This window comes from Ceratotherium simum, chromosome 27 (genome assembly GCF_057802395.1).
Source record: "Ceratotherium simum simum isolate JZ-2026a chromosome 27, ASM5780239v1, whole genome shotgun sequence".
Classification (NCBI taxonomy): domain Eukaryota; kingdom Metazoa; phylum Chordata; class Mammalia; order Perissodactyla; family Rhinocerotidae; genus Ceratotherium; species Ceratotherium simum.
Genome location: NC_141926.1, coordinates 28,159,345 through 28,181,385, shown reverse-complemented (window position 1 = coordinate 28,181,385; position 22,041 = coordinate 28,159,345). Strand labels below are relative to the sequence as shown.

Sequence of the window (22,041 nt, the reverse complement as noted above, 5' to 3'; positions counted from 1 at the left end):
AAGGAACTGAATATTTAGTGACTAGATGGTGATAGAGATTACTAATCTCCACCATAATTGATTCTTTTCCCTTTGCTTCAAACTCACCTAACATCCCTTGAAATTCTGTTGGGGACATAACTTGCCAATGAACTGTGAACAGAAATGAAGTGCTCCCCTTAAGAGCAGCTATGAGTTCTCCAAGCTCTCTCTTCCTTTGCCATGGCAAACGCTGGGGTGTCACAAGACGCAGCATCACAAGATCATGAGGTCTTCACCAGCCCAGCTCTCTAAAACTCCACACAGGGAAGGAACCTCTGTTAACCCAAGTCAGACATATATTATGTGCAAGAAGAGAACTTTCGTTGTGCTAAACCATTGAGATTTGGAGTTAATTTTTTTTTATCAATTTTATAAAAAGTTTTCTATTTTGAAAAGCTCAATTAGGATTTTTTGCAGTAAACGTTGGTGTAGACCACTTAAATAAGAAAGCAAAATCTGCTCAGAATAAAGACTGTTTAATATAGGTTCAAGCTAGGAAAAAGCTGAAAGTTTCTGTGCAGCAAATTCTGATCCCCTAAAACTGTATTTCATGCCCCCAACAATTGTTCCTAAATCATGAGAGGTAAATTATCTGATTCTAAACACAACCCGTTTTTAACATTTTAACCACCAGAAAAGACTGATTAAAACTGTATGTATTTTCTTTTTAGTACAAGGTACTGGGTTTCATCTATAATTATGGACAAGTAGAAAGCTACCTGATTTAATTAGGCTGGTCTCATTTTCTAAGTTAATTTATTTTTACTTAAGGACATCACAGGAACTTGTTAAATATTTTATAAGAATCTGAACAAACAACAGTGTTTACATTAAGTAAATAAAGCATTCACTTATTAAAAACGTTCCAAGGACATAAATCTGCAGTTAACACCAACATGAATTATGTGCAGTTTTGATGTGTGATGATGAGTCAAGAACCTCTATCCGATATATAGCTACATCAGAATGTTTATTTGTTTGCTTAATTATTGTTACAAACTTTAATGAAGAATGGGGTTTCACAGGAAAGCTAAATGAGAGTGCTAAAAATGGATAGTGTTCACTGAAGGAGAACTTGGGAAACTGAAACTTAGTTTTATAGGAACAAAGAAAAATTTGAGATAAAATTGAACTGTGCTTCTTAGGAAATACACACACACACACATTTTTGTTTACATAAATTATCATTTCTAACGGTGTTGTATATAACAATGTGAAGACTGTCAAATTTACATACTTGCAAAGTAAAATTCACACATGAGGTTGCCTGAATAATAGACATTCCCCAAGCTTTTCAGTTTAATTTGCTAATGTTGAGTGTTATTTTCTTGTTTAAACCCAGCTCCTTCTTTAGAGTAGTCTATCTTTCATCTCTCTCTCAAGTAGACTCAGATCTTATACTTGACCTGCCCACAAATATAAGACAGATGGAAATAAATAACCCACTAGAAAATCCACTTGATATGAGTACTGCATTTTACATCTTAGAGGACTGGAAATGGGTCTTACTTTGACGTCAATGAAGGACTATATGACACTTAGAGAAAATAAATCTTTTTTTTTCCATTCAGCTCGAGCGCTCTGGCCTTCAAACTCCACGCAAATAGCTAATTCATTGATACTTTATTTGCAAGGTTGATGCTTCGTTTCTAGGAAAAGAATGTTTACTACAATCGGATAATATCCTTCTTTTCTGGTCAGAGAGGCCTTTTAAAGTGTACTTTATGTGGGAAAAAGAAAAGTGATTATCATTCATTTCTAGGAGTACGTTTGTATTGCTGGTTTTCAATCTGTATTCATAAACGGCTTTATAAGCTCAATATCCATGCTAACAATGATTATTGTAACAGACCAACAATATTATTTTTTATTCCATGAATTACATTAATTACAAGTCATTTGTATGTATTTCCCAGTGAGATGGAATGATTCTTTCCTTTTCATGGCATCCCACAAATTCTCAATGTAATACTATTTCATTAGGAATAAATCTTTTTTTGAGATGATTTAAATGAGTTTCTTTGCTAGAGTAATAATTAAGGCTTAGTGATCCACAGTCTTTAAGTATTGAAAACAAATGCAAAATATATTGGAATTTGGGACAAATATTCCTCCAACATTTTTTACCCTAAAATTTGAAACTAAAACAACTGATAACAACAATTAGTGAGCCTACTAAAGAAACACTCCGTGGAGCTAAATTTAGCTTACCTAATTTCTCTGCATCTTTACATGTTTAACGAGGAACATCTCTATATTTTTAAAATACTCGAGATAGTTTCACTTTGAGGGCTGTTTTATCTATGCTCCAAAACCCAAATAGAGCCTGTTAACTGATGAATCCTAACATTGGAAGCATAAATACAAATTAAAACATCTCTGTCTCTGTCTCTCACAACGAAATCTTCCCGTTTAACTAACAAAAATAAGCAAAAGCAACATGTTTATTTTAATTTAGAAACACTATCAAAATTAAAACAAGTGAACCAAATGCTGGTGTGACGGGGACTACAGGCAATTTCAGAAACAGTTAATGGAAAAAATGATCTGGTTTAATAGATTACTTGAGATGTTCAGAATATGTCACTTATGAATTTGTATGTATTTACATAAGTGAGAAATGCTAAAATTGAAGTAGCTAAAAGATGTTTTCTTACCTCAAAACTCTACACCTGTAACTTCAACTCCCCCACAGTTGTCCTTCCTGCCCTTGGATGGGATGTGAGCTAATTGTTCACACTACTGAAACATTTTGAAAAATGTATTTTAGATTGCTTTAGGAATTCAATTTATAATAACTTTTTTAGATGCTCAAAACTAAGTGCAGGACTGTGGTAAATCTTTAAAAGACAGCGGAGTTTTCATAAAAATAAAGAACCAGGAAATAATAAATGGAAAGAAAACATTAAAGACAGTTCAATCACTTAGTTTAAGGAAGAGAAGTTTATGTTGCCAGATGTTGCTGAAGGGCGTTGAGGAGATTTAGGTTGAACATTGAAGAAATCTTTCTGGTTGTGAAATGGATTATGAGCGGAGCGCTCTTTCTCTTTTGTGGTGGGGCTGTTAGTGGAGGCAGAGGTGATGTTAGCGTAATAACGTCTATCGAGAGCTTGCTGTGTACTACGAGCTGTGCTAAATGCTTTACAAGAATTCACATTTAATTCAGTCCTTACCACAATTCTGAAGTTCATTTCATCCTCAAGTTACTGATGAGGAAACTGAGTCTTAGAGAAGTTCACGTGTCCGAGATCACAACACTAGAGGGTTATGGAGCTGAGATCAGAGCAGCCAAGCCAGGAAAAGTTACTTAAATTCTCTGGATCTTAGATTTTTCTATGCAGAATGAAGATAATAAGACCCATCTCTTATGATGTTTCTAGTAGAAAATGAAGTAACACATGTGAAAGCACCTAACACATATTCAATGAATATTATTCATCCTCCTTAATTAACTATTAGCATATTGCTCAAACTCCATCATTTATGACATTGCATTTACATTATGTGTATATCCTATTACTAAACTATGAGCTCTGGGAGGAGTTGGCTGGAACGGTGTTTTATTCCTTTTATATTTCCTTACCTTGCACCTAGTACATAGGAAACATGCAATGAATGTTTGCTGCCTCTATGAAAAACTAATGGGAGCTAGGGCAAGGAGCACATTCATCTACTGTTGGTTGGAAGGCTGTTGGAACATAGTTCGGATTTTAAAATATGCTTGCTCTTTGACTCAGCAATTTCATTTCTAAAAATGTATCCCAAGATACGTTTGTGTACTAAGATGTATTTTCAATTATAGTCATCAAGATATTGTCTTCAATAGGGAAAAATTGGAAACGTTCTAATTGTCAGTTTAAAAATTGTGCAACAGGCATACAATAGCATAGTGTGTACTCATTAAAAGCGATGTACAAATGCACTTATTAGTGGTGAAAGAGTCTCATGACATATTTGTTGACAAGTGTAAAAAGCTGGTTGTGCAACTGTATGATCCTCTTTCTGTAATACACACATACAGCAGGCCCAAAATGGAGTCACTTATGCTGAGCTCACATCACCAAACCAAGGCTTAACTTAATTACAGTTTGTAATTAGTTTAATTAGTTTGTCTCTCCTAGAAATGGAATCTTAAACCACCAGTCAATCAGGAATTGCCTGATCAGCACTAGTTAGGTAATCTGCTTGATAGACCTCTGCCATCCCTTAAAGGAAAGTAACTTTGCAATAACCAACTCGCTTTTTTGCCAACATAATTTCCTTGTTCCTGCTCCCTTCTGTCTATAAAAGTCTTGCATTTTGTACAGCTCCTTGGAGCTCCCTTCTATCTGCTAGATTGGACACTGCCCAATTCAAATCAATTTTTGCTCAAATAAACTCTTAAAAATTTTAATATTCCTTTATCTTTTAACAACCTATATGCATGCACACATACATATTATAAAAGTATATAAATCAAAAAATTAACAAGAGTTAAATCTGGGTAAAGGATAACATTTAGGCTATCATTATTTCCCCATACTTTTCTTTATTCCTATGAATTATTTTTTAGAATGCACATTTTTTTTGTTGTATTTGAGAAAACAATAAACTGTTTTAAGAAGCGAATGGCATCATTATCAATAACTGGATTTTTGACATAGGACCTCAGCAGCAGACAGTGTTTCGGGTTTTTAAAATCTTGAGCAAATCATATCTTAAAAGAGTCGCTCAGTATTATGGAATGATGAAAAACAATGCCTTTTAGGCTAGTGGCCTCTTTTTTGTTTCTTTGTAAATAACTAAGCACAGGAACTTTCAGTAGTTTCTCAGTTTGCTTCTTTTCTACCTTTCGTGCTTACACAAGGTCAGAGATACACAACTTTGAATCACTGAGATAGAGGATTTGTTTGTGTGGTTTAATGATGGAGAAAGCCACGGGATATGTTTGAAAACCTCTCTGTTTGATAAAATGACAGAACTCCAAGACACTTCATTCTGATTTTTTAAAGATATGAGTACACCTTAATATTAAATGGACAGATTTATTTCTGACTATTTCGGAGAAATATCGACAATGGAACACTCTGTTCTAATTGCGTTGGCTGTAAGCCCGTTGTAGGAAGGAGCTGCATAGCAAAAAGTAAAAAAAATTTCCATCGGTGTTTCATGTTCCATCGGTGGGGAGAGTGGAGCCCTTGACAACTGTTATTTGTCATGGTGGACAGAATGAGATACAGAAAGACAGATGCAAGTATGGAGTCAGTAAATGTGGAAAAGTGTGTATATGATGTATGAGTGTACGACTAAATGTGATTCCAGAGATCAAAAGCGAGATCAGAATATGGGATTTTAGGAAAACTACCTTCTTGGGATAGCTGTTGAATAATTTTTAAACATTCATTTTTAATTTATAGGAGTTTTAAAGGATCGCAAATGGGTCTCCAGTAGCAAAAGTTTTGGGCAAAATTGAAATTAATTGCCCTGGCCCTTGTCCTTAAAGGGAATTTCTTTTCTAGCTTATTACTGCTTATTATGATCTTTGCAGTTGAGAATTCCAAAATGAAGTGAAGCAACTAGAACACAGAGTAACTGAATATGGCTTGGAGGAATTTTGCAAGATGGTGGTTATCATCTACATAATTCCATTTTTCTTGTCAAAGACTGTAATTGCAGTTTTTGTAAAACTTTTTTTCTCATGAAGAAACTTTCTATATAAGGAATAAAAAACTTAGTTTTGGGTATTAGACCTGTGGGATTCAATCCTGGAGACCGCCGGGTTTCTTTAATTACGTGAAATAAACGGGATGTAGCCTACAGTAGGGTCTGTGATTATTCAGCTTCTCCAAAAGTAGCTCTTGACTTTGATTTTGCAAAATACATTAATATTAATTTTGTTGCTTGAACATTTGCTTTTCATATAACAGAATCCACAAGCTTGGTTAAGGCCAACATGTGCTGTTTATTATGCAGGTTTATCTGTTCCTGATGATATAGCACATAAATCAAATCTAAATTAAGCCAACACCACTTCTCCCCTATGCCGTGATATTTGGGGATGAGGTTGTTGGCCAAGGAATCATGAGGAAGAATAAAATACTTAAGCTTGTTGAACATGAAGTGATATATTTAGAATCCTTTTTGAGACATTCTCATTGCTCTCAGTAGAAACACCATTACCAATCAGGAACTCTAAACATTTCCGTTATAAGTACTCCTGTTTATGGAGTTATTTTGCTTAGCTTTTGAATCTTTCTAGTAGTTGCATATAAGTTTACAAGCAACATGGAATTTAAAAAATTAAATTGACTTAGACTAAGGGTTCTTTGTTTGGTTTTAAGACACTGGGATACGAAGACACTCATTAATAAAATACATGTTTAAAAGCTTTGGGGCCATTTTTATTCTTTTTGTCTTCAGTGGAATAAAATTTTGGTTACAACAACATTCAGATAGATGTTGGGGCATTTCTTATGTGAAAATGGTTGATTAACTTCAGAATTGATGGAGTATGGGGAGACATCTTTGTTAGTGGTTTCTTAGATTGTCTTTATAACCAAACAACGTATTTTTATATTGAGCTGTTCTGAAGTGAACTTTTTGTGACAATTTCTCATGCTTCCATAGTTTTTATTCAACATGGAAATATTTATCGAGCTCATAAATGCAATATACTGTTCTTGAAGACCATAGGCCTAATCTCAATGCTCTCAAACTCCAATCTGAAAGACAGACATATTGGCACAACCAACTTGTCAGATAGACCAATGTATTTAAAGCTTAGTTCAAATATTACCTTCTCCAGACGGCTTTCCTTTATTCTTTTTGTTTACTTGTTCACTTGTTTGCTATTTTTTTCCTGAGCTGAAAATTCTCTTCCCTCCCAGTCAACTGTTATGGCAGTTTTTATCTTTAAAGTTTTGTTGCAAGGGACAAATTCATTTAAGTTACCTAAAAGTAAAAGTGAGATTCTAATAGAAATCCTTACTGCCTGGAAATGGAACCTCCTCAGGCATAGATCAGGCATTCTGGCTCCTTCTCCAGCTTGCCCTGGGGCACAATGGTTTCCCTACTTGGCGTTTCTGTTCCTCTTTTCTCTGACTAGCATGGCCTTGGTGACCGGTTGCTCAGCTTCTCTGCATCCTCTCTTCCTGCCCCTACTGCTGGGTTTCTGTTTCTAATTCCCAATATAAGACGGGTTGCTTTCCTTTCCAAGGCAGCTCCCCTGCAGGAGTCACGGAAAGCCCGCGGACCCCTTCATTACAGTTGTTCTGTAGCTTTCATCATCGCTGGCACTCGGGTCAGCATCTCTAATTAGAGAAGTAAGACCATAATGTGTATTTGGTTACTCAGTGAATGCCTAATAAGTGGAAGGTGAATATTTTGTTTATATACAGACAATTATATTTGTTTATATTTCGTGTGTACATACTAAAAAGAGTGCCCAGGATCTCTGTTTCTGCTAAAGATTGTCAGAAAACTGGAGAAAAAGAGCATAATGATTAGTCAAAGTTGGTTTAATTGGGGCAAAAATGCTGTCTACTATTCTTTGAAACAGAAATAAAAATATTTCTGCCTGAATCATTGGCAAGATACTTAATATATCAGAAGGCTTTATGTTATTAAAAAGTGGTGAATAGACTCAGTGAATTCCATTAAGTCCTTATCATATCTGATTTTTCTGTATCTGACAGTGTTGACCACTCTTCTCTTCTTCACCCTTTCTTTTTCCTTGGCTTCTAAACATCACTCTGCCCTGTCTCTTCCTCCCTCTCTATTTCTCCACAGACTCCTCTGTTGGTTTCTCTTTTTCTGCCCACTCTCCAAGTATTTATGTCATTCAGGCTATTGTTCTTGGACATGTTCTCAATTATACAACCATCTTAACCAACATCATTCTTTCTCATGGAATCACCAATCAGCCGTAATCCTGAAATCTGTATTTCCATCCCCAACTCCTATACTAAGTTCCAACTTGCAGGACATTTCCAGCTGGCTACTTACAGGCATATACAATCCTGCCTTGCCAAATGGAACTCTTTGTCTCCAGCCCTCACCCCTGACACTACTTCTGGTCTTTGTATTTCTTATGTCAATAAGCAGTTCTAAGTTTCTGACTTAGCCACTAAGTCAGAAAGAGTGAATGATTCTCTACTTCTCTCTCTTAACTCCCAGGGAATCAGTCATCATCTACTTACTGCTATCATAGTTTAAAACTTCCTCATATCTCACGTTACTTTTTTCCCCTGATTTGAGGGTCATTCTTCTCTATTCTACCATCCTTATTGTTTCCAGAGTGGGCTTACTGGAATATAAATGTCATGCTACTTCTCTACTTAAAAATCTTCAATGGCTTCCCAAAGCCTACAGAATCAAACTCCCACTCATTTCATATGGCATCAAAGATTGTCAGGGATCAGATTCCTCCTCTCTCCTTTGTTCTTATCATTCTCTTTCACGTATTCCTTCCTTCATCTGTGCCTGATGTAAACATACATAAAGTAAGAAAATCGGGTTTCTACAGAGGATTAAATGAAATATAGTATTTCAATATTCCAATGAAGACTGCAAATTAAAATTTCCACTTAAAAAATTTGTATTAATCACCTATAAACTATGCTGAATTTTTGACTCGTATAAAACACATAGGAATAGTTTTATTAAAGATTGCCATAATATCTGGCTTACCAATGGAAGGGGCAACATATACTTTTAGTTTGGAATTGGTTAAATGACAAAGAAAACATACTTGTGCCGTGATCTATGAAATAGATAAGAGATGTAAACTGTGTAACTTGAATCATAGGATCAGATCTTAACAATTTACATGTATTCATATTAACTAAGAATTGACTTTTTTTTATGTTGCTTATTAAAAGAAAAAAGGCATCATATGTTTAAAAAACTAAATGGAATCCAACATTTCAGTGCTGTTTCTGCTGATTTCAGAGGCTATTTGGGAACCTAATATACTAATTGGCATGACCTGTAAGAATCAGTAGAAAAAATTGGGTTGGGTGAGAAAAATAGTTGTGTTCTTAAGTATGTAGGGTTTTAAATTAGGTAGTTTGTGGGAAAAGTCAGAAACTGAATTTAAACTATTTACAAATGCCTTTGTTCTATTTCTACTGTTTATCAAAATGTGATTTTTCTCTTCTATCATATAAGTCCCATATAACTAGCTATCTAGAACGATTATTAAAATTTAACAAATTAATTTTAAGATTATTTTTCATATTCAATGTCTTGTTAGTTACATAATTGATAAACTTTAACCGATTAGTGTTCTTCTAAAGTAAACATTTCATAGCAAACAAAAAATTCCTCCTTGGAACATATAAAACAATCACTAAAATTGTTGCAGTGAGAAAAGGTCAATATTTCAATCTTATTTCAGCTGGCATAAAAATGAATTGGCCAGATTTTCATTTAGAAATAGTATAATTTATCAAGTTAACTATGTAAAAACCTTTAAAAAAATTAAACTAAAGATGTTCTGTCTATCTGACAAAATATGTCTATTTATAAAGGTGTATCTGATAAAAAACGAATTATTGTAAGACTCAATATAATCAAAACATAAAGCAGAAATAGAAACAGTGTGCTCTTTTCTCGTTTGCTTGTTTTATTTTTTTTCATTTTACATATCTCCTTTGTCCATCAAGATGTATATTTTAAGTCTGGTTGCTCTTAGCTATTTTCATTTCCTGGAAGATTTTTAGTTTTTTTGTGTGTATTTCTGAATTATAAAGAGTTTTATTATTTTTCTGTCACTCTTCTGTGTTTTTTCCCCATAAATAAAATTATGTTCAGGGTAATAAAGTGCAAACAACTCTTGATAATACATTGCTTCGGGAGGAAATATTGCTCTAGGTGATTTTAAAATTTGGCCCAATCCATTCCAAAGGCCTAAACGGAAAATGCAGGCAGAAATATAGAGGATATATGTGCACGCCAGTAACGTACAACTATATTATGGTCTTGTACTATGTGTATTAGTTTCCTATTGTTGCCATAACAAATTACGACAACCCAGTCTGATTCAAATGTTCTTAACTACTTATGTGACACTGTTGGAAAGGCCAAGGACTAGGATGGATTAGTTTGTCACAATAACTATAGTTATCTGCAATTGCAGAGCGTCAAGATCAATGCCATATATAAAAAATACCTGTCCAGTTAAGAAGTAGGAGCTGTCAGTGTCTGGTCTGGGGACTAAAAGGGAAACCAGTGGAGAAGAACTGACTACAAAGATAACATGATGGCATGGTTAATTTCATTCTAGCCTAGAGCCTAATATTTGTGGTTAACTGTTTCTAGAACTATCTAAAGGCACTTGACAACTCTTCTCAGAATGAGACAAAGATCCTGGGAAGAGTTACTTACCTCTTCAATTACATAGAGCTTAATTTAAGCAAGCCAAGGAATGAATGAGATGTCCCTATAAGATCCAATGTTTAGTGAGCCACCATTCAACAGGGAGTCAACAAATTATGGAAGTTTGATGCTAGAAGAGATCTTGGAAGACCGTCTTCTCCGTCATCCTAAATATGTGCAGAACATGTAGACCAGGGAAGAAAAAAAGACTTGCTCAGGGTCCAACTATGCATTGTAATGGGCATACAATAGCAGAGCTAAAGCTCTACTCTTCCCCACCCTCTATGTCCTCAAAAGTTCCTAACTTGTTGACTGTGACTGTGATTATGGACTCTATACACTGTTTATATATAATTGTATTCAACAAGTTATGAAGCATATATAAAGAATTTTTATGTCATTCTCGCTATATAGCTTTATAATTCTTAACTGGCGTAGTTAACTTTACCATCCCTCTGACCCTTTCTCTGCTACTAATTTGTGTAATTTGTTCTGGGCTGAATGAGTGCTTTGGCTTCAAGACCAAGTTAGTGATGACAAAAGTTTCTCAGTCTACTTACGCACTCCCTCAAAGTAGAGTGTGAAGCACCAATTCTTTATCAGCTAGTAGCAGTGATGTTTTGCTTATGTGTTCAATGAATATTGTGGCTCTTTTCTACTGAGGTTCTCTGCCTTTCTACCCATAATTCACTATGTCTATACTCATGTTCTCTCTGGTTGCTTCAGTCTCATGGTGGGTTTAGTGTTCCAGGTCCTATGGGTCACTTTCTAATTGCAAAAGAAATCAAAAACATCCCTCTCTCACTTAAAAGTGTGATGTTACTTTTCATGTATCGTCTTTAAAATATCTTCTAAAAGAAGAGCGGAGGGGGTGTTATCATGTAATCGCTTTATGTCCAATATCCTGGAGTCTGTATGTGCTCAATGTAGAGAAATATGAAATTCAGAAAAATAAGCTGTTTAAAGAAAACTGTAGTCCTTCTCCCCAAACATATTTTACTTTGCATATTTTAACATATTTCCTTTCAAAGTGTTTGATTTAACTGTGATCTTATTACTTTCATGTGTTTCTATTTTGTCTTTCAACTTTGCAACACAAGTATCCATTCCTTACTTTTCTAATGTTATCTACATATTACTCCACAAAGTAAACTTTTCATAACTTATATGATCATTTTCCTCAAGAGTTGGAAATACTGTTTGCCCGAATTTTACTTCTGTAACCATCTTTGTGCATTGAGTAGCCCTCATCCCCATATTTAGGGTAATTCCTTAGCAGATATTGTCAGAATCTATGTGGTAGGTTGCAAAATTGGCCACAATTCTCCGCATCTGCTGCACCCAGTCCCCTTTGCAGCATCATTTTCTAGCTTCTCCTATCAAGAAGTGAATCACACTACTTAGTATTTACCCAAAAGAGTTGGAAATTTATGTCCCCTTTTTTTTTCAATATTAATGTTAAATTTTTTATGGGCTCTATGCAGAGAAGTCATTATTAGTTTTTTTAATTTTATTTATTTATTTTTTCCCCCAAATCCCCAGTAGATAGTTGTATGTCATAGCTGCACATCCTTCTAGTTGCAGTATGTGGGACGTGGCCTCAGCATGGCCAGACAAGCGGTGCTTCGGTGGGCGGGGATCTGAAGCCGGGCCGCCAGCTGCGGAGCCAGTGCACTTAACCACTAAGCCACGGGGCCGGCCCTTTATGTCCCCTTAAAAACAGCATGTGAATGTTTATAGCAGCTTTATTCATAATTGATAAAAATCTAAAACAGCCAAGATGTCCTTCAGTAGGTGAATGGATAAATAAGTGGTGCATCCAGACAATGGAATATTATTCAGCAATCAAAAGAGAGGAGCTATCAAGCCACCAAAAGGTGGAGAATCCCGAAAGCCTATTACTGAGTGAAAGAAGACAATTTGAAAAGGCTTCATGCTGTATGATTCCAACTATGTGACATTCTGGAAAAGACAAATCTGTAGAGACAGTAAAAATTCAGTGGTTGCCAGAGGGAATGAGAGGGGAAGGATGAACAAGTGGACACAGAGGATTTTTAGGGCACTGAAACTAGTTTCTACGATAGTGGAATGATGAATACATATAATTATGCATTTGTCAAAACCCACAGAAGTGTATGACACAAGAGAGAGCCCTAATGTAAACTAAGGACTTTAGTTAATAACAATGAATGTATCAATATTGGTTCATAAATTGTAACTAGTGGACCACACCAGTGTGAGATGGTAATAATAGAGAGAAAGGAGTGGGGGGATATGGGAACTCTCCGTACTCTCTGCTCAATTTTTCTGTAAACCTAACACTGCTCTAAAAATAAAGAGTCTATTAGTAATACCAACTGGTAAAAAAAAAAAAAAAAAAAGAAAAAGAAATGATACTGCTCTGCCCGGGTTGTTGAAACCAGCTCATCGACGTGATCTCGTGACGATATTCTCATAACATCAACCTGTCACAAGTGCTCTTGTTGCATCCTCCGAAAGGTTTTGCGGAGAAGAATCTCCTCCTGTGTCATCCGTTGGTATTGGGCTAGTGGTCACTGGTGCCCCCGCTGGCTTTTGTGCAGGTTTCTCTTGTTCAGTTGCTCCAGGAGGTGCAGGTTCTGAAGACGCCGTCCTTGATGCTGGAGCGGTGGGCGCAGGTGCAGAAGGCGGAGCCAAAGCAGGGGCAGAGGTGGGGCTTGAGCCACAGTTGCTGCTGTGGGGGAGCCAACTGTGGCAGTGGTGGCAGGGTTTGATCTCTGGGCTGTAGCTGGGGCTGGTGTCATCACCGCTTTGGGATTTGTCCCCATAACCATGGTGAACTTTTTCTCATGATTATAATCCTTGAGGGCAGTATCATCCTTCAGGGTTTTGTCTGCAAAAGTTAATTTTTGTCCCAATACCTAAAATGCATCCTTCACCATCGATGCTTTTACTACAAATCTGCAGCCAACACCAAAATGTCTCATCTCCTGCAGTAAGCTGCGTTCTGACACTGTGGAAGACCCAGGCAATGGAATAAAGACATGCAAGAACCAGATGAAAACATGGACCATCTCTCCAGAAAGACCCACTTACGTATTTGACACACCCACTGAAATCCATCAAGGGGCCGCCGGTTAAGAATCTGATGGAAAGTTTACAGCAGTGCTTCTCAACGCTTTTCCTCATCATGGCATCTGTAGAAAGGGTGATATTTTTACAGCACAGTGGGAGAAATTAAAGGGGTTTGGAGGCAACTAAACGGGGCTTGGTGAAAAATTTATTTTCTTTATATGATATCATATTATGATGATAATATAAATTATAAATAAACATATTAAAAATGATATGACAGGCACGGCCCGGTGGTGTAGTGGTTAAGTTCACTTGCTCTGCTTCAGCGGCCCAGGGTTCATGGGTTCGGATCCCAGGCACAGACCTATGCGCCACTTATCAAGCCATGCTGTGGCAGGCGTCCCACATATAAAGTAGAAGAAGGTGGGCACAGATGTTAGCTCAGGGCCAATCTTCCTCAGCAAAAAGAGGAGGATTGGCAACAGATGTTAGCTCAGGGCTAATCTTCCTCACACACACACACAAAAAAGATATGACATATTGCATTTTTCTAAGCTTCCAAATAAAATCTTCTCAAAAATTAAAAAAAGATATGGAGGAAATTTAACTGCATATTCCTAAGTGAGACAAGCTAATCTGAAAAGACTACACATGTATGATTCCAACTATGGGACATTATGGAAAAGACAAAACTATAGAGACGGTTTCCTTGTGGCTGTCAGCTGGGGGCCGCCCTGAGCTTCTAGAGGCCTCTCTCTGGTCCTTGCACTCACTGCCTGCATCTCAGAGACGGGAAAGTCAGGACGACTCCTTCTCATTCTGGCATCTCCCTGACTGTCCATCTGCTGCCTCTCTCCTCTGCTTCCAGCCTGGGACAGTTCTCTACTTCTAAGGGCTCACGTGACTAGAGGGGGCCCACCCACAGAATCCAGGATAATCTCCCTGTCTTCAAGGAGATTCCATAACGTTCACTATGCATCTGCAATCTCTTGTGCCATTTAACAGAACATATGCACAGGCCCCAAGGATTAGGACATGGCCATCTTTAGGGCAGCGTGCGGGGCATTATTCTGCCTCACACATGCAGTGTGCATTAAATCAGCAACAAGACATGGTAGTCGCACAGGCAAGCACAAGTCTCTGCACCCCGGGAGGTTCTCAGTTGGCTGGAATAGGATTCTTGAGAGAAAAACTCAGTTAGGTTCACTCTCACAATAAGGAAAACTGAATTATACCAAATTCTTAACAGAAGTAGTCAAAATTAGGTAGACTTTATACAGATATTATCTTCATTTTATCTTCCTATCAGAAACCATCAGTTGATAGAGACCGCTTAGTTACCCATTTCCACTTTTAATATTTCCACAGGTTATCTCTCAGTTGTCAGTAGACTAGTATAACCTATTCGTTACCTTGGAAAGATGTTTTTTAAATGTTGTGACTTTATCTTCTCAATCCACTTTTGAAAAAATTGCCATGGATGGTGCACAGAATCGGGGAATCAGATGAGGCTGGAAATAGATTACGTGGAGGAAGGTTTATGTACAAAAGGACTATTTACAAAGGTGTGGGTGTAGGAGAATGGCAATGCATAGAGTGTGATGGGATAGACAGAATAATGGTGGGAAAGATGTCCGCCTTCTAATCCCCACAACCTATTACCTCACATGGCGAAAGGAACATTGTGGCTGTGATTAAGGTAAGGGTCTTGGGATGTAGACATTTTCCTGGGTTATCTCTGTGGCCCCAATGTAATCACAAGGGACCTCATAAGAGGGAGGCGGCAGGGACATAGAGGGAGATGTGGTGAAGGAAGCAGAGATCAGGGAGGAGAGAAGGTGCTGGGTGGCTGGACTCGAAGAGGCAGGAAGGGCCCACAAGTCAGGAAATGTAGGTGGCACCCAGATGCTGGAAAGTCAAAAGGAGACTCCAAAAGGAACCAGCCCTGCTGACACCTTAAATTTAGACCAGTGAGACTGATTTCAGACTTTCATCCTCCAGAATTGTAAGATAGTAAATTTGTGTTGTTTCAAGCCACCAAGGCTGTGGAAATTTCTTACAACAGCAATAAAAATCAATAGACAGTAATATAGAGTCATTACAGTCCAACTGTCACCACCTACAGGCCTCAAGGAACCAGGAGAAGTGGTAAGGGAACCCCGAGGAAGAGAACCATGCAGAGTCAGCCCTTAAGAGGAGATGGGCTCCAGCCACAGACAGAGCCAGTGCAAGGCCACCTCGTCAGGAAGGAGCCAGGAGGTTCAGTGCTCACACTCCTACCTCCCTCCAGCCTCCTCCTGGGCTTCCCCATTGGTGACTCCAAAGGGAGCTGGAGGGACACGAATCTGTTTGTGGCCGACACCCTGCAGATCAGCAGCAGACAGCAGGTGGAGAAAGACAGAGAGGGGACATGAGAGGACAGACTGATGACGTCTTAGACCAGGGGGTCATGAGCTGTGCGAAGTGAGGGACCCAAGTGCTGGGTCAGAGGAGGGCACGGGTGCTTTCAACATAGTCTGGAGTTGATGGTGCACAGCCGCGGTTCCCATCTCGGCTGTGCATCAGAATCATGAGAGGAATGTGGAAAAAATGCAGATGTCCAGGCCCCACCCCAGAGCACCTGAATCAGAGCCTGGCAGGGAGGGGCCCAGAAGGAAGAGTTTTCCACTGCCCTGTCTTCCTCCTTGTGTTGTCTTTCTAGGAGCCCCGTTCTGGGCGTAGCAACTTCATGTCTTTACATTATAGCTTGAGACTCAATGTCTTACTTCCCCACAAAATGTGCCTGTATCAGAGTCAAACATAGGAATCACCTGTCTATAACTCACAAGATGATTTCAGTCCCTGAAGTTTACATTAGTTGGACTCTTGTGAAAAGATTTCCAAGAACAGTCCCTTCTGGTTCCATGAGAAGTTGGAAAGGCCTTGACTTGAATCCGACATATTCAGTGTTATGTGACCCCACATATCATTCAGTTCTTGTTGGGACCTTCTCAAAACAGAGATGGCTCATATTTGTCCTGCAAGAAGGAATGGGGAGTCATCTTAACCAAAAATGTCATGTCCCCACTCTGATTAAATTGGCCAAATGGTGGTGTTTCTTCGACTGTCCAAGGCTGCATTTAGATTTAGATTGAAATTGAAATCATGTTGTCTATTTTTCTCATGAGCTTATATATTTTTTTAAAATGTTGCACTTCTATTTGGAAAAGTTTGAACTCAAGCAACCCATTAATTTTGTGACCATCTAATTTCTTGTCATGACTGGAGCCGTTTTATGAGTGAAAAGGGGAGCTATCCATAGTACGTCAGGCACAAACCAGGCAGCCCCTGAGCTGTCCAGGCGGCACTGGGGTGTGTGCTCACCCTCGCCGTCCGTGACCCAGAGCCCGGAGACAGGGGGCTGAGGGCCGGGGTCGGCTGGACCTTCATCACACACATGTCCAACCTGGCTTCGTTCTGGCCACGCCCAGGTCATGGGTTAAAGAATCTGCTCTGGCTGCTGAGAGGAGGTCGATGGGAGAAAACATGGTGACGTGGGTCCAGTAGGCAGGACGGTCACCAGCGTGACAGTCACCCAGGAGAGAGAGAGGGGAGGTTTGCCCTGGAGGGTGGAGGTAGAGATGGAGTGAAGAGAACAGTGGGAGTTTGAAGGAACAATCTATAGACCGCCTGATGCACTGGATGCAGAGGATGAGGAACGAGGGCGGGTCAGGAGGGTCCCCAGGGGTCTGGGCTGAGCAGGGGAGGGGGCGTGGGGCCATCGACTGACTAGGGCATTCTGGAGCTAAAGTGGGTCCCCCACGGCTGGACTCCCCAAGAGCGACCCCAAGTTTGTGGTTCATCATGCTCCTCTGAAACAGGACGCGTACTTGGGACAGGATCCAGCCATGGTAGACAGGAGCGTTCGAGAGGATAATTGGGAGCAGGTCGCCTGCACAAGTGACACATCAGCTCTGCCAGGCTGTCTGTACCTTCGCGTCTGTGCCTGGGTGGACCTTGGCCAGAGACAGCCCTGCCCCCTTTATCTTTCCCACGCTTTTCCACATAATCATCTCAAGATCCTTGCTATTCTCTGTCCAGTCCCGGCGTTGACATCACCTGGGAGCAGTGCAGGGATTCAGGCCCACCCGAGAAGTGATGAATTAGAATCTGCTTTGTAACAAGATCTCCAAGTGATTCATATGCCCCTGAAAGTCTGTAAAGCACTGTAGATAACTCCTACTTACCCTTCAGTATACAGCTCAGGGGCCACCTCCTCCAGGGAGCCTCCCTGACCACCACCACCAACCCCCCCAGTCTCCTGCAGGGACAGTTAGAGAGTTGGACTCAGAGCCAGCAATGAGTGCACACGCCACCTTCACATGCACTTCTAGTCCCTGAGTCTCTCTCTTCTGCTGGCCGCGCACTCTGCTGGAGTCAACATAGTATCCGTCTTTGTGTCTCCACGAGAGGCATCGTTATCGGCTCAACTCAGGGAGTGAATGCATGACCCCGGGGAATCCTCCCGCTGCCCTGGAACCCCTCCTGGACCTGCCCTTGGAGTCCCTGTGGTGGGAGCTCCTGAGAGGTCAGAGCGTCTGATCCCCAGGGCCTTCGGGGATGGTAGGAGCCACGTGGAAGTCCCAGTGGACACGCCTACTCCACGCTCCACTCCTTAGAAAACCAGGCTTTTCACTGGGCGGACTACACCTGCGCCCTGCTGACCCTTGTTCCGGTTCCCCTGCAGAGACTTTCCTAAGACTTACTTAATGTAGTGCAGACAGTACACAGGTTATCAGAGAAGTTCTGAGTCGTTCGTCATTCCTCTTTTCTGACCCCCCAACAGCCCAAACGCAGCCCCCATCTGTCCTCCTCCTCCATCTCCCTGACAGCCACCCCAGTGCTCCATGCAGATCCCTGTGAGACCCCTCATCAAAATCCTGCCCCCTCCCCCCACCCCACATTCCACTCGCCACATACAGAGATCGTGTAGCACACACACCACACTGTGTCCCCAGCCACCCACCCTCTCCCCTCCAGGCCTACACTGTCCCCCGGTGTCACCACACTGCACTAGAGAGACCTCTGTGCAGTGGGCCCTGTTCACTGGCCCCCTCCCCCTCCCCGTCATCTTAGTCCCATTTCCCCTGCCCCAGAAGCCCACGTCTCAGGCCTCTCCACCTCCTGTTCTCTCTGCCTGGAACATTCTGCCCCTGATCTGCCAGGATAACTCCTCTTACCTTTCATCTCAGCATGAATGTCACCTACTGGGTGTTACCCGTCATCCCGCCTTACCCCTCCCCCCACTGGGACTGTCTGTAGAGCACGTATTTCCATCCTTCGTCTCCTTTTCTTTATTACCTGACCTCGCCCCTCACCAGGATGTAAGCTCTGGGGTCCACAGTCCTCATCGGGCTGTGTTGTCCATCGCTGCTTCCCAGACACCTGGCACAGTGCCGAAGACCTTGCCAAAGCTCCACATGTGCTATGTGAATGGATGTCGATGAAGGCAAAGAAACCCACACACTGTGGATCAGAATCAAGTGTGCTGGTCCTTCTCCAGATCCTTCTGGGCCCTTTTCCGGCCTGCTCTGTGCCCAGGGCTAACTCCCCTGCCTGCACTAGCCAGGCCTCTGGAGGGCTGCCTCATGGTCCAGCAGGGAATGGGAGGCCAGGAGGACAGGAGGACAGAGGGTGGGGGCAGTTTTCCCTGTTCCCATGACAACCCCTCCTGGGCCCAGAGGACACCACCCACTCCCTCCTCCCTCCAGCCCAGGGCTGGGAACAGCTTCCGTCTTGCCAGCACCTGGGAGCCCCCATCCTTGGTCCGTCCCTTCTCCCCGTCTCAGCTCCAGAGACTGCTGCATCTCCGTCTCTTCGTCTGCACCATTTGGGTGAAGTGTTTCTAGTTGGAATTTTGTCGGATACATCAGGCATCTCTCCTTTTCTCTGTGTATGATTTAGGATTCTTTTTTTATATACCAGTGGTATATGCAGGATTTTTTTCCTTTATTTAAAAAATTTTTTTTCAGAATTGAATTCCTTAATTTTAAATTTTCCTTAGGTACTAAAATAACAAATATTCTATAACTGCACTGTGCTTTGTGTGTGTGTGTGTGTGTGTGTACATATGTGATTGCCACCAAGGAAAAACTTTTTGACTGCATGAAATTGAGAAATGTTTGAATAGCAAACACTATCTTAACACAGCATATGTTAAAATAAATTACAAAACAAAAAACAATGAGTGTAAATTATCTAAAATTATTCTCTAAATTAATCTATGAATTTAGGAGTAAATAAAAACATTATGAAGTATGGGCGGTGGTGTCTTGAAGTGTTTTCTCCCCACTGGTTTTTAATACCAATCTGATTTATTCAGGCAAAGAGTAAGTTACTTGACAGATTTCTAATAGCAGCTCAGAGCACACAGAAATGGTCTTGATTGTTTTCTACATCTCTATGTGCAACTTCAGTGATAGCTTTAGTAATAGTGACCTGTCATTTTATCTAAATACAATCCTTATACTATCTTATTCTAGAGAGTCCAAGGACATAGAAATCAATAATTGATAAGAATTGCATTAAATTAAACTTTATTTGAAAAAATATCTTACAAATTCGAGTGGTTTATCTACTTGAATCAGAATAATCAATTAAGTCATAGTAGCTAAACTAAAAAGACAAAAATCAAAATTTCTTTGCAAAGAGCGCACAGGTGCAGAGGCTCTGCCGCGGGTGGGGCCTGAGGCCCAGCTGCTGTGGAGGCTGAGTCACACCTGCAGGGGAGCCCCGGTCCCCGCGGCCTCGGGGCAGGCCCCTCCTCCTTCCTGGGGGGGCCAGCTGGCCCAGGGGATCCCCCACACTTCCGGGCCTCGGGGGGCTGCGGGGGGAGCAGCTGGAGCCAAAGGGCCTCCCGGGAGAGGCCCTTTGAACCTGGCCTCGTACACGGCCAGCCTCTGCCGGTTGTGCTCATTTTCTCTTCTGAGCTCCTTGAGCTTTCTCTCAGCCAGCACGGCCGCCCCCCAGCTTTCTTCCGCTCTTTTCTTCTGGAAGAGCTTCTCCTTGTGATAGTAGGAAGTGCATCTCGCCACTTCTTCGGCCACGTCTTCAGCCATCTTCTTGTAGAGGTTGCGAAGCTGACACGTGGAGTTCAGGTCTCTACACACGCTGAGGAGTTCCTTGTCCAGCTCTGAGCAGACCCTTTCCTCCGCGAACAGTTTTCTGTGAAGTTGCATGATGTGATCGTCCTGTAGATCAGGCAGAACTTGAAGTTTCTTCTTCAGCTGCTGAATCTCACTTTCAAGCTTTGAGTTTTCGTGCTGTAAAGAGGCTGCCTCAGTTTGGAGAGAGAGTATTTGTCCAAGAAGCTCTTCGTCCATTTGCTTTTCTTCCCACGATTGTCCGGCTCTTTCCGGATGTTCCTCTTCGGGACTTTGAAGGGGCACACCGAGGTCAGCATCATCGCTGACGCCCTTCCGATCAACCTCTGACCCATGGACGGGGTGCTCGCCCTTTCCTGCTTCCCTCTTTTGCTGGACTTCACCATTCCTGTCATCCACTTGGTCGCCAAGGAGGTCAGGCAAAGGCATGGTCTGCAGCGGGTCTGCAACCACTGATAGGGTTTGGCTGACTTTATCTTTCAGGATCTGCTGCATTCGTGTGTTCGACTGCTCCAACCTTTCCTTCTCCTTCTCCTTTTCCTGTGCTCTCTCCTTCCATCTCGACACATCTTGGCAGAGCATGAGTGGACTTGCTGGAGAATGAGTGTTTCCGTTCAAATCATCCGTTGTGGTCTCCTGGAGTTGTTCTCCATCCTTCTCTGATGCTTTTAAGATGGGTTTTGCATCAGTTGCTTGGGAAATTTTAAGAGGCTGGCTCTTCCGTGCCTTTTCCAGAAAGTCAACAGTGTCCTGAAGTGAGAACCTGCTCAGGTTTGTATTTATTGCTGACAAGCACAAGGTTTGTAACAGGAGAGGACTGGCCTCCTCCCCAGGCACCTCAAGGGCTTCAGCGTCTTGGCTCACGGGTCCAATATTCTCACCACGTTTTCCACCGACTTCATCGTGGGCAGAACACCTTTCATCTAGTGCCATCCCACTTCTTAAAGTCTGTCCTCTCTTTACTATCAAAACCGCCAGCACCGCCACCACAGTACGTACCAGGATCTCCCAGGGAAATGCAGGGAGAGCTGGCACTTGTCTCAGGCTTTCAGAAATCATGAGCAGAGCACCCCACAGGTGTTCCAGGATCAACTGGAAAGTGGATCCGACGGCAGGCAGCAGGCCCTCCATGGCTGGGGAGGGCTCTGCAGCTCTGCCTCCGAGTGCCAGTGTCCTGTGGGCCACAACTGACCGCTCAGAACCCTGAGGGTTGTCCTATCTCAAAAGTAAATGGGTGCCCGGCAACCAGGCTGATCAGTTGGTTGGGGGAGGGGAGGCCAGCCAGGTTCTAGGAAACAGACCCCTAACTGAACTCTGAAAGTAGGAAGTGATCTCGCTTCTCCAAGCACTGAGGGAGGTGGAAAGGGCTGATGGCAGCCTATTCCTCTAGGCCCACCTGGCCCTACAGCACACCTAGGGGGTCAAAGCAGGGCTAGGCAATGTCCCTTTCTGTGCACGGGAGCAAGTC

At 41.4% G+C, this 22,041-nt stretch overlaps 1 protein-coding gene across 1 annotated transcript; it reads right to left on the bottom strand.

Moving 5' to 3' along the window:
* Positions 1-20,183: 20,183 nt before the first annotated feature.
* Positions 20,184-21,704, bottom strand: LOC147913460 (melanoma inhibitory activity protein 2-like). The gene has a single exon (XM_087418220.1). It carries the CDS (start codon positions 21,702-21,704, stop codon positions 20,184-20,186), a length of 1,521 nt encoding a protein of 506 aa, XP_087274346.1.
* Between the last annotated feature and the right edge of the window lie 337 nt (positions 21,705-22,041).